General features: G+C 35.3%; 1 protein-coding gene across 1 annotated transcript in view; it reads left to right on the plus strand.

The window, feature by feature from the left end:
• Positions 1-3,569: 3,569 nt before the first annotated feature.
• LOC121430681 (gamma-aminobutyric acid receptor subunit beta-1-like) overlaps positions 3,570-13,565 on the plus strand; it is a 23,549-nt gene continuing 13,553 nt past the window's right edge. Inside the window, exon 1 of the mRNA XM_041628028.1 lies at positions 3,570-3,626. Coding sequence (XP_041483962.1) covers positions 3,570-3,626 — 57 coding nt within the window. The remainder of the gene's footprint in view (positions 3,627-13,565) is intronic.

Here is a 13,565-nt window from a genome sequence, read left to right on the forward strand (position 1 = left end):
CAGCTTTATCATGATCTAAAAGTCATTTGGGCTCAACAATAATGACGTGTAAAAATAGCACCTTTTGTCAGGTGAAAATAATTATTTTTTAGCATAGTTTAGATCAAAATTTCACCTACATTACAAAATCCTTGAATAAATTCAAACAAATGACCCAAAAGAATGATTCTCCTCCTTTACAATGATACCAAAATCATGAAATTTGATGTATAATTAGAGCAGCAATGACCGAATGAAAAGAGGTGTTTTGGTCCGCATCAAGCTCATTAAGTTTGCAAAACTTCTCTTGTCATGAATATCACTTGGATGAAAGAAGCCACTTTTTGGGGACCTGCCTACTGACTGCAGGGGCGGATCCTGCTTTCTCCGATAGGAGGGGGTGGGAAAATGTTTTAATCCACGTTTTCCCGATCGGCCGCTAAAAAACTAACTAAAGGCTGAAACTTTAAAATTACATTTGATTTTGTTTTCTTATAAACAAACAAGATAAGGAATATCATAAAACATAATTAATCACTAATGCAAGTGCAAGTCGATATTTGTAATATACTGACCTGAAAAAAGAACTAAAGGACTGTTTGCAGTGGATCATAGGCGAAAAAAATGTTCTGAAAACTTGTCTTTTTAAGCACTTTTTGAAACAATGATAACGATGGATACATAACTAAAATTATGTGAGCGCAAAGCGCAAGATGAATATTTTGCTATTCTGACCCTAAAACTAGGCAGTTTAAGCACATTTTGATAAAAGCGAACAAAGTCCGCGATCGTGAAGCGCGAGCTGAAAATATTTGATTTTTCTAATTTGAAAAATGCGCATTTAAAGCACATTTTAAAATAAAGCACGAGTTGAAACCTTTTTTTTAATTTCTTTTTTCCAATGACGCAAAGTTAATGTAAAGTATTATCTGCTCCTTTTATAATATAAGATTACCTAACATTTTGCTTAACTATACCACAGACCTTGCCTATGTTATAGCACCTCTGATCAGGCATGTTCGTTTACCATATACGATATGCTGAGAGAATTTTAGCTTTGGTAAAGGAACACAGGAGGTAATACTAGACAACCCTAGGTCCTCAATAGGGTGTTGAAGAGGACTCTCTGATTCCGGCGGTCATGTCGCTTTCGTCACGGTCATTCAGAGTAGACGGGTCCTGAACGGTCACCTTATACCACTCCACCGGCACGAGTGGGGCAGGGAGGGGGTGGTTAGAGAGTACTTGATCTGCACCATACGGGTTGGAATAAGAAGAAAATGTTATCTATCCCGTTTAAAGGGAATGGCTTGTTCAATACATCGTGTTGGGATATCACTGAATTCGTTCAAAGGTTAAGAGACAGTGCTTTATTGAAGAAAAATAGGAAGACTTCAAGACTGGAAAGCCGATTAATAAAACAAAGATTTCGGTTAATTCATTTTCGTCTTAAATAATGATCAAGGCAATTGAAGTGCATTATTTTGTAATAATAAACTTGTGGATTTTACTGCCATTAAAGACCAAAATGACTAAAATTGCTGACATTATTATTGTTCGTCGGGTAAAGGAAATATGATTCATTAAGTGATCATCTTGATAATAAAGTTTGAATACCTTAGCATTAGCCATGCTTTAAATGTTTGCTCAAGCTGAATATTCATTCAATGTATCCCACCGTAACTTTAAGGTGCATGCATCTTCTTGATGAGATTGCAAGATATTTCATTTTTCATCTCGACTTGATAGCCGAATTATGTCGACATGGCGAGTTAACGTCTACATAAATTTGGCAATGTGTATAGTCGACTGATATAAAATTGCATGGCGAAATTCTCACTGATAATACATGTCAACATGGGGAAATGTGATACATAAACCACGCAGCACTACTGTACAGTTAGCCATGAAATAAGAAAGATAAAGCATTAAAAGATGACTATTTGATTTGCAAAATAAGGACAACAGTACTCGCTTTTTGAACAACCATTCAGCGGTAGAGCCCCCTGAAACTCATTTCACCAACGCATCTCATTGTATATCGTTTTACAAAGTAGAAACGAAGAGAGTATGGGCTTATACATATCGTCATTTCTTTGTTGCGTTCGTTTTTCTGATTTAAATATTTTGTAGGCTCATAGCGATCAAATTACAGGAGACATATGGAATAGCCACCGGGAATACAGCTCTTCAGTAAATCCTTAAAAGACGAACAAAGGGGTCAATTGCTCTCAACAACTAGAATATACTGAAAATGGAGAGTAATATAGAACTATGCAGAAATCACGACTGACAATCCTATACGCGTGTATCATTTTTGTCATATTTTTCATCTTTCCTAGTTTATGGAAAGTATACATCATTGTCAAGGACTTATCGACAAACCAACTCCGTCACAAACTTCTCTCTAAATGTAATCTTATGTTGATAACAATTTGGTTTCCTGTATTTGAGAATGCAACTTTATCTAAATCTTCACACACCAATTCTTTTGCAGGGGAGGAACGACTCCAGACGTGTTTAATTTCCGATAAAGATTGAACTATATAATTCATAAAGTGTGGAAATGAAAAATCTTTTATTGATAATTGTATATATAACATATTTCCAGTAAAAGCCCTGGTTTTAAGTTTTGAGACGCACCTACTCGACTCTATTTCATTGGAGATACCCTAACAAAATAAAAATAGAAATAAAAAATAAAAATGAAAAAGAAGAGAGAAAAAAGTATAAGAAGAAGATATAAATGAACATTTGAATTTTACTTTATATACATATTTTTTTTTCAAAGAAAACAAACGTAAATACTAAAATATTAATGATGGCGAAAATAGTCAAATTGAATGGTTGCCATTCACCACTGCCCTTCTAAATGATACTCACACACACAACCTCACCCTCCCTCACACGCACACATACACACAGAATCAGGTCAGATTTTTATTTTTTTAATTACTATCGGGGTAATCACCGGGGAAGGGGTATGTGAACCTTTTGTTCGACTGTAAGATTATCAGGGGTTTTTCAAATAAATATAAACCGATTCGTGGTGCATTTACGCATTTCAAAACCGATTGTGTGTTTTCTAAAAAAAACACTATAAAGCGCACACATCCCGATTATACACGTTCAGCTGTTTTACATGGTGTTCTATTTTTTTTTCTTCTAAAATGGAAATCTTATCTCGATGAGTGCAACGATCAAGGACATGACAGAAGGCATAGTGTTCGAAATGGGGGCTTTACTTTTGCAATGTTTTGGGTCGTAGACGTCGCTCGAAAATGACATTGATAAACCTAGGGGAAGAGGTGAAATCGAAAGCAAACTAACAGTAGGGAAGGGCAGAAACGGGGATGGTCCATTCCTAACAAATATAACACGTTAATAAACATCCATCCAGAAATGTACATTCTCAGGGGTATCAGACAAGGGCTATTTTGTTGTTGGGGCCTTCGAAAGTTGGTGAAACTAGGGCGTGTCATGGACATGCTTTCACGAGTAATTGATCATGTCCCAGGACTTTGAATGGCATGTTCCAGATATCATGAAGGTGTGAAAGAGACTCGTATCCTTCCTAAACGTGCTTAAGAATGGCACAATCTAAGTGGAAGTTCTCTTTTGAGTTAGAAAGGCGGAGAGAATATCAGGTACAATTTAATGGGATGATGCTATCTTTACAAATACGACCAAATTTAAAAGAATTTCAACTTTTATTTTTGTCATTTTACACACACACACACACACCCTCACACCCACATACATACATATATATATATATATATATATATATATATATATATATATATATATATATATATATATATATATATATATATATACATATATATATATATATACATATATATATATATATATATGTATACATATATGTGTGTGTGTGTGAAGTTATACATGTACAACAGCTTTGGCAACTCTTTTTTATTTAAATATTTTGTGAGAGGAATGGATGAAGAGAACAATATATATGTCCCTGCGTGTTACTTAGTTTACTTAAATATAAAAAAGTGACATAAGTGACGCCATGGCGTATAATTGTTATAACAAAATAATAATTAATCGAAATGTATAGGTAATGGAACAGGGGTAGATCCAGTTTTAGATTAGATTCTGTCAGTGCTTAATCCATCAGAGGATGTACATCTACAAACCTTGATGAGCGAATCACAGCTGAGTCTACATTCTCCTGCTTTATATATGAGTTAAATCCATTGCGTCATTCGCGATTGTAGCCAACACCCTGGAGAACTAAGTCTTTAATTTTGAAGATTGGGACAGAAAATAAATTTAAGCTTCTAGAATAAGAGGATTCGACTGAAATTGCAGCCCTTCGGTAATGTCTGATGAAAATCTTTTCAACTTCGGTGGTAGGAGAGAATGATTTATCTAAGCACATGCATGAAAATTAAAGGAAGTGAAAATATATTAAAGCCTAGCGATGATTAAAAAGATGGATAGTGTCGTCAAAGTCGATTTGTAATTTTGTCCAAGATTCCAGATAGAAATACCAGGTTAAGCTGCTAATCTAAACATTATCGGTTTAATCAGACAGAAATGAGTTGAACGTTATATGCCAAGCGGTCGAGTATTCCTCAAGATCGTAATAAAGGTACAAGCTCACTCTAATCGTTATTTGTCATGGCTTAGCAGTCTAAAGTGTCTGACCAGACAGCTGAAAGTCCGGGGTTCGATCCCCGGCCGCGGCACCTATGTCCCTGAGCAAGGCATTTAATCAACAGAGCTCTTTTATCCTACATTCAAACAAATGGAATCCTAAGCATTCTTTGTAACTATATACATGTATGTGTGGATTTTTAAAACATACCATTACAATTTTTTCCAGTATGAATAGTCTTCATGTGTGATATAATGCTGCGCTGGATCTCCGCCAATCCAGGCTATTTGCCTGCGAGGTACTCTAATGATCGGTGTATACCACGACTGAATTGGCTAAGTCGGTAAAGCATTTGCCTGTCGAATCAAAGGTTGTGGGTTCGAGTCCATCCCGGACGGATGACTGAAACTTGCTTTGTGTGTGATCGTCTCTCCCTGTTCCATTGATGCAGGCTACGTTATAGTGGAAAACACTCCGTCTCTCGGATATGACGTTAAATAGAGGCCCTGTGTAGAGGAGAGTCACCACCTTTGCTCATTAAGACCCCACTGCATTATTTGAATAAGAGTAGGGGGAAACCCAGTGTAGTGGTTCACCCAGGGATCAGGACAACTACCCCCGGACAATTACCCCCGGACAACTACCCCAGGACAATTACCCAAATTAGTTTTTATACTGGAAGGAAAGACCTGCTGGTCATAGTAATTCAATTCGCTTTTCACATCCCAGGCTCAGATGACGCCAAACAAAATAATATAATAATGATGTTTAACCTAGTTCAGAAATCCATTTCGTTCATTTATTTCTGATTATGCACTTAGTTTCGCATTTCTTCAACAGATCTAATATTATTCATTCCTTAAAATGAAAAAAAGGACAATTAGTTGTACGAAATATAATAACGCAAAAACAGGAGATGTATGTGACAAAATGTGACGTAATAAGATGCTCTAGGGCGTATCCAGAATTTCCCAAAAGGGGAGGGGCACATTTTCCTGATAATAGATTGACAAGCAAAAAAAAGGTTTTCACCTAAATTTGAAGGTCATTTCGCCAAAGTAAAATTAAACAAGCAAAGAAAAAAAATGTGGGTCCTCATTTGTGTATGAGCGACATATACCCATTACAAATATGTGTGACCAAAGAGATATACACTAATAACTAGTAATATGTCTCTATGGTTGTGACTTTCAAACGGGGGGAGAGCACAATAGTGTAAGAACGGCATATTGCATTACAAATTGTGATTAAGGCTCTCAAGGGGGGGGGGGCGCGCTTCCGGCCCCTGGATCTGCCAGTGGCCACGCTTACCCGAATACGACATCTAGTAATCTCATTGGTTAATGCGCATCAGCGAACGCCTTTACCAAGCATGACCAATGCGGTGATTCGTTTTATATCACACGCAACTCGGAGTGCGATTTCTAGTCACTCTCAAATCTTTGTGAAACGTCCCAGGGACTGCCCTATTTTGTCATGTATGTAAGATAGACCTTGAATTGTCAATCAAAAGGATATCAGCTTATACAACTCAACTTAAATTCAGATCTTGACCCTCTCCATCGACCAGGGTTTAAACGTCCAAACCTGTTTGTAGATTTCATGACGGTGACACAATCTTGGGTAGATGTGTACTGACTATTTTGTTCGTTCCGTCATCGAATGACTTTGTGAAATATCGACAGATACCAGGCTTCCAATGTTTGCAGTAACTGATCTCAACATGATTGGATCTTATTGGCCATCCATTAACCAAGGTCGCAGGACACTCACTATAACTCTGGCTCCCTCAAAGGTCACCATTGCTTGGTCTTTGATGGCCGTTGACGACGAAGAATGACATATCGCGATTAGAAATACCATTGATTTGAGAGTGGTACCGTCGCAATACTAGGGAAAGAACAATACTAAATATGCTTTAAAATCATGCAAATTTGCGAACATAAAGTATCTATAATTTTAAAAAGTGGTAAAAGATAAATTTGAATTTATTTCGTGATTTAAGAAAAATATTGACACTTTTAATCATGTCCTTACTCAACAATTCGTCTATTTTGCCTATTGATCAAAAATAGTATTTAGCATGTACAAAAATTTCATTCAAATATTATATGCAAGAGGATTTCAAATGATATGAAGGTACACAACTTGACCTTTTTTCACATATTTCACCGAAACTATGATTTCTCATTGCGTTTGGACTGATAGAAACAGTGATAATCATTGTAAAGCCGCATACTCTTTGTACACATTCATGGTGTCACTGTCTTGCTTTGACTAAAAACGTGATCATTTGAAGACATCATATAATTTATTTTTATCTTAATTGTACTGTCTAAAAAAAACCCACGAATGTGGGATCAGCTGGTGGCTAACTCATGTCTGTAGCAAAACAAAAGAAACCAAAGCCCCACCCTATTGCCTGACAGCATTGTACCCCTCAAATTTCTTATCTTCTGGACTAGTGTTTGGGGAATAATATTTTGCAGGCTTCCACCACTACCTGAGTTTAATACCAAGTTTGTTGACTCTTGACTATTCTGAGTACAGGAGCTATAGTTGCTCCATCGTTCAGTCAATAGACAGAGCGCCATTCAAAATAAATTTTCTGCCCTGTATGATTGTTTGCTTTCATAAGTCAACGTGTATTGGCTGGTGGAGGACGATTTGATATTACAGTATGATACCACTGGCGTAGCAGAGGGATTCGACGAAGGGGGGGGGGGGTGGATACTGGGCCTGGGAAGGGGAACAAATGAGGGTGTTTGGTCACTGTGATAAAGTGGGAGCTTTAAATGCCAACATCCTTATCAGAAAATTCGATTTCAAAAATTGAGGAGAATCACCTAGCGTAAAGCTGAAAATTCCATAAAGTTCCATCAAATGCAAATCAAGAATTTTATGAAATTTCAATTTTTGGCTTAAGTTTAGAAAAAAGTTTTAAGCAGACACCGGCCAGGGTGCAAAAAGGTAGCCGATGACGTCGTCAACTCACTGTTCCTTTGGTTTTTATTATGGAAAATATGAAATAATGTAAAACAAGATTTGTTTCCTTCCTTTTTGAACTACCATCAGTAGGCCTACAAACAGATAAGGATTCGAACCGAGAGCTTCCTTAATGACATTTGTACCAAAAAAGAGAGAAATATTTTATATTTTATTCCATGAATTATAAAGAAATTTGATGTTCATTTGCATATCAACAGTGCTGTGTATGATTGTTTTGTGAAAATAAACGAAACCTTAGAATTTTATAATTTTGGGGGGAATTTAAACTTCTCATTTCATATCCGATTTTGATATGTTATTTTGCATTTTCTCTATTTAAATCAATTTTTGTTTGGACAGACATGTCCGGGACCCTTTTTTAGGGGGTGGGGACATTTTGTCCCTTCCGAATTTTCATGTCCCATTCTCATTTTATGTGAACTTACCAACGTACGATAAATAGTTGTTTCAATAATCTATCATTGATGATTTATCAATCTGTTATTTTTCACCAATAGAATTTGAATCTTAAGATCTGGGGTGTACTCGATGTCTTCGTGATCTGTTTGATAATAATTATACGATATATGTTATACTATTTTTATCTTAAAGTAGCAAAATTGTATAAGTTGTTTTGAGATGAGCAGGCATTACATGTGCAAAGCTATAGTCACACCACATGCAATTTTCGTTATGTCATTCCCATTAATCGAATTGATGTGATTCCTTTCCAAGCGCCGTGTTCTAGATTTGTAAGTAGGTCGTTGGAAAGTCAACTTGCGTGGAATATGAATTAGATAAAGAGGAAATATTTAATATGCTTGGTATTGTCTTACCAGCAGAGTATCGCTACATTCATACCGGTGAAACCGCGTCCAAACCATTATAGGTCAAGTCCACCTTATAAAAAATGTTGATTTGAATCAATAGAGAAAAATCAGACAAGCACAATGCTGAACATTTTATCAAAATCGGATGTAAAATAAGAAAGTTATGACAGTTCAAAGTTTCGCTTATTTTTGACAAAATAGTATATGAACGCGCCAGTTACTTTACATCCGATTTTGATGAAATTGTCAGTTATATGCTTGTTGAATTTTTCTCTTTTTATTCAAAATGAAGTTTTTGTTGGAGTGGACTTGTCCTTTAAGTTTATTACGGAAGGCATAAACTAGGCATGATAGGTCGGGTTGGAGTCGGATTCTTTGGTTTTACTCTACAATTTAAACATCGGATTCACATCACATTCGGTATCCGATGATGAGAAGCCGTCTCCTCGAGCTCGTTAATATTTGTTGTATAGACGACCATTATGACCAGCCATACTTGTCGGACATAGACTCCCTTCCTCCGAGATAATATATTGGTATATAGATATTTTTGATATAAAGTATATTTTTATTACCATTTTTAGGTAATGTTTAACTTTGTGAGCAGCCGATTTAAAAAATTCTCAAACCAAGATGAAGCATGTGTACAAGTGCATGTATTAGAACTAGTAAACCCTGAAAACAACCATTATTGAGAATGAAAAGCTAAAACTACAAGGTAAACCAAGGTAAAATAGGCGTCTTATAGACGCCTAAATAGTACACATAAGTGTATGGGATGAAATTAAGATGGTGTTTCCTGTCACTTTATATTTCAATTTTTGAAGCACTAAATAATTATTTTCGAACGCAATTTTTTCTGGGTTTCATTTTTGTAACATGTTACAGACATCCCTTTGCCCTTTTACAATTATGTAAAAAAAAAAAAACAACGGTACTATAAATTAAACTTTCTTTGAAGAAATGCAGAACAATGCGGTAGCACATAACAGTGTCTCAAGTTTCAGATTTTTGTCCGTGATGCCCAAACATAATATACACTACAGAACACTTTAAAAAGAGGCGTCATTTTAAGTTCATTTGTGGGGGAAATAATGATTGTGTAATATTTTGTCTACGATGTATTGTATGATTATTAATCAATTAGAATCACTAAATCTTATATTAAAATTCATTTATGTAAAATCTCTTTAAAATACAATAAATTATGCATAATGGCACAGTAATAAAAAAACCAAACAAATATCACTATACAATATACAATACCAAAAAGGCATAAATAAATTAACAATTATTACTATTGCTGTTGGATGATATATCCTTTCAATATTTGATCTAAAAACAAAATATCCTGAAACTAGTTATTGTAAATATTGGATGTAGTTTCAACTGAATTGAGCGTGCGTGAGCTCTACGTCTATGATTAAACAAGATTTAACATTTTGTGTGTGTTATTGCTTATAATGTGTTAATTTCAAATAATTTCCGTCACTTGTAAATACGAGACAATTAACCTGGTAAGATCAATATCCTATCCACTTTGTTATAACTGATCTAAGTAAAATTTAGAATATGGTAGTGATTCATCTAACGAGAATAAAAAGTGCATTGTCGTTACTTCAATACTCGTAAATTGGCACACGCGTCAATGTATAAAGCTATATTTTCCTGGCCGCAAAGGGATTGCATTGTTAGAATTCAGTAGCGAAGATTACTAAGTGGTACCGCACCATCAAAGTTTCGAGATAGAGTATAAGTGTATCTTGAAAAAAAAACGTTGACTTTATCCATGGATATTCTTAATAATATCGAGGTCAAGCTCTTGGTCTAAGGTAACTTAGTTGATATTGACAAAAATATGAAAAATATAAGAATTTCAAGGTCTACCGGATAACGCATTTTAAAACACGTCATATAGTATGCACCAGTATAATCTGCGCTCGTTGATCAGACAGCTATAATAGAGGAAGTATACACAACAAAAAAGTAAGTCCCCCTAAATCAAATTGCTGTAACTTTTGAACGGAATAATTTTGAGATATGATGTTTCGTAGGTAGATTTCTTACACTCATTAGGCAACTCCTGGGGAAATATGAAATTGATCGGTTGAGTCATGCATGAATAATCAAAGATTGAATTAAAAATGACCATTTTTGAAAGTCACAAGAGTGTGTTTCAGATTGTGCAAATACAATGTTGGACAAAAGTTGTGTCTTAGGTGAATTTTATGGTGTTATACTGGTTTACTATCCATCATTTAGCCACTCCACACACAATTTTGATATCGTATGTTGATGTTGAGTGAGCACATTGTATTGCAGGGGCCGCGGGGGGGGGGGAGGGGGTTCAGCCCCCACTTTTTTCAAAAAGCATGTACAAAAATGTAAAAATGACCATACGATTGTGTTTTTTTTGCATGGTCAGCCCCCACCTCCCACTTTTGGCTCAGCTACCCCAAACCCCCCCCCCACTTTGAAAACGTTCCGCGGCTCCTGTATTGTGACATATCATCATAGGGGGTTATGGTAGTATATTTACAACTTGCTATAGATCATGTTAGAATTTGAAAATGTTGGTGGCTCCCCCGATATATGCCCCTCCCCATTTTAAGATTCTGGGTCCACCACTATTTGCCCATAAATTAAACTGATCATGAAAATTTGTTACGAAAAGAATGCATTTATGCCGTATAAAGAGTTCATTCTAAGTTTTCGAATGTGCTCGCTCAACCATGAAAATGTTTTAAGTTCGAAAAGTGTGTGGTGATAGAAATGATGGATGATAAAACAAAAACATTGAAACCGAATTTGCCCTCAATATGCACTTTATGACCCTTTAAAATGAGTCTGTGACATTGAAAATACCAATTTTCACACTTTGATGCGTGCTCACTATCCATGAATAAACATATTGATTTCATTTTTGCACAGATTCTGCCCATAGGTTAATAAACATTACTACCAACTGACATTGCTAAGACAGCCTGAAAAAAAGTTCCACCATATTGATAATAACTTAAGTATGCTTAAACATATGCACCCATATGTACACAAGTCTATGAGAGAAGAAGTCAAAATTTTCACAAATATGAATGAGGGTTTGTTTCATGGACGGTTTGTGCTACTCTGCCAACTTTTTCATGAAACTACGCACATGGCTTCAGAGTAACACTATCCAAAAGGCGCGCACACCAAATAACCATTCACCACGGCAAGAGTGGGGCCAAGGCTTTGAACTTTCTTCTCATTTGCATAATTTTCGAATATTATGTGTCACTGATGCATTAAACATCGGGATTTTCATAAACATCAAATCAAATGAACTATGCAAGGACTTTTTACGGATATCCATAGTTACGAATTGCATTTTTTCCAATAACGTAAAAAAGAGATCATCACATTCCACATGTTCATTCAAGCGTGAATGTTTAATTAAAAGCCTTTGAATCATTGAAGCAAGTTAAATGGTCGTGAACATAACGAAAAAGTTGAGAAAAGATCATTTTCATTACCAAAATTAAACAATATTTGTCTATGATATTTGAAAATCGTATTTTTTGTTTTTATAAATGTTCATTGAACGTGAACGATGAATATTGTTGAAGATACTCTTCCCAGAAATAACTGTCATCATATTCTTTCATTCTTAGTGATATAAATGTGTAAAAAATCAAATTATTGCAAATTTGGACTTGTGTTTATTCAACATGAAATTTAGCAAAAAGTTGTATCGTACTTTAGAAAGTACATTTTACAAGCCTTCTGATATTTTTCATGATGAGACTGTGGAATTAGTTCCAGTAAAATGGAATCAAAGTCATGATATTTGGCTTGTGACTTTGAAAAGTGACATTTTTGCCTTCTGACGGTGCTCACTGAAGCATGACGTAAAATACGTCTATAACATTTACTCAGAGGGTAGCCTATAAAATTACCTACACGCTCTGTAAAAATATATAATAATTCGAATTGGTTCGGAAATTATTGATGTTTGTTCAAGGGGGACTTACTTTTTTTGTTGTGTATATATAGGATGTCGTGGAATTTGAAACATTATACAGCGTGAACGCGTTAACATTCTTCTCTTTGGATTAGTTTTTGATAGTACATGAATATTACATGTCATTGGCTTGAACACAAATGCGAATATTGTTTTTAAATCTCAGTGCTGCGCTCCTTCTCCTCCCCCTACAACAACAAGTACTACTACCACTACTATATACTACTACTACTACTACTATACTACTACTACTATACTACTACTACTACTAGTACTACTACTACTATTACTACTATTACTACTACTACTACTATACTACTTCTACAACTACTACTACTACCACTACTACTATACTACTACCACTACTACTACTACTAATAATAACAATAATAATACTTCTAATACTACTTACTGCTATACTACTACCACCACCACCACCACTACTACAACTACTACTACTCTACTTCCACTACCACTACTATACTATTACTTCTACTACTACTACTACTACTACTATTACTTCTACTACTACTACTAATACTACTACTCTACTACTACTACTACTACTACTACTCTATACTACTACTACTACTGCTACTACTGCAACTACTACTACTACTACTTATTCTACTACGATGACAACAACAACAACTACTACTTCTACTACTATACTACTACTACTACTATACTACTACTACCCACCACACACACTACTACAACTACTACTAACTACTACCACTACACTACTATACTACTACTACCGCTACTACTACTACTACTACTACTGCTACTGCAACTTTGGATTAGTTTTTGATAGTACATCAATATTACATGTCATTGGCTTGAACACAAATGCGAATAATGTTCTTAAATCTCAGTGCTGCGCTCCTTCTCCTCCCCTACAACAACAAGTACTACTACCACTACTACTACTAACTACTACTACTACTATACTACTACTACTACTACTATTACTACTACTACTACTACTACTTCTACAACTACTACTACCACTAGTACTACTACTACTACTACTACCACTACTACTACTACTATACTAATAATAATAATAATAATACTTCTACTACTACTACTACTGCTACTACTACTACCACCACCACCACTACTACAACTA

This window comes from Lytechinus variegatus, chromosome 1, assembly GCF_018143015.1.
Source record: "Lytechinus variegatus isolate NC3 chromosome 1, Lvar_3.0, whole genome shotgun sequence".
NCBI classification, from domain to species: Eukaryota; Metazoa; Echinodermata; class Echinoidea; order Temnopleuroida; family Toxopneustidae; genus Lytechinus; species Lytechinus variegatus.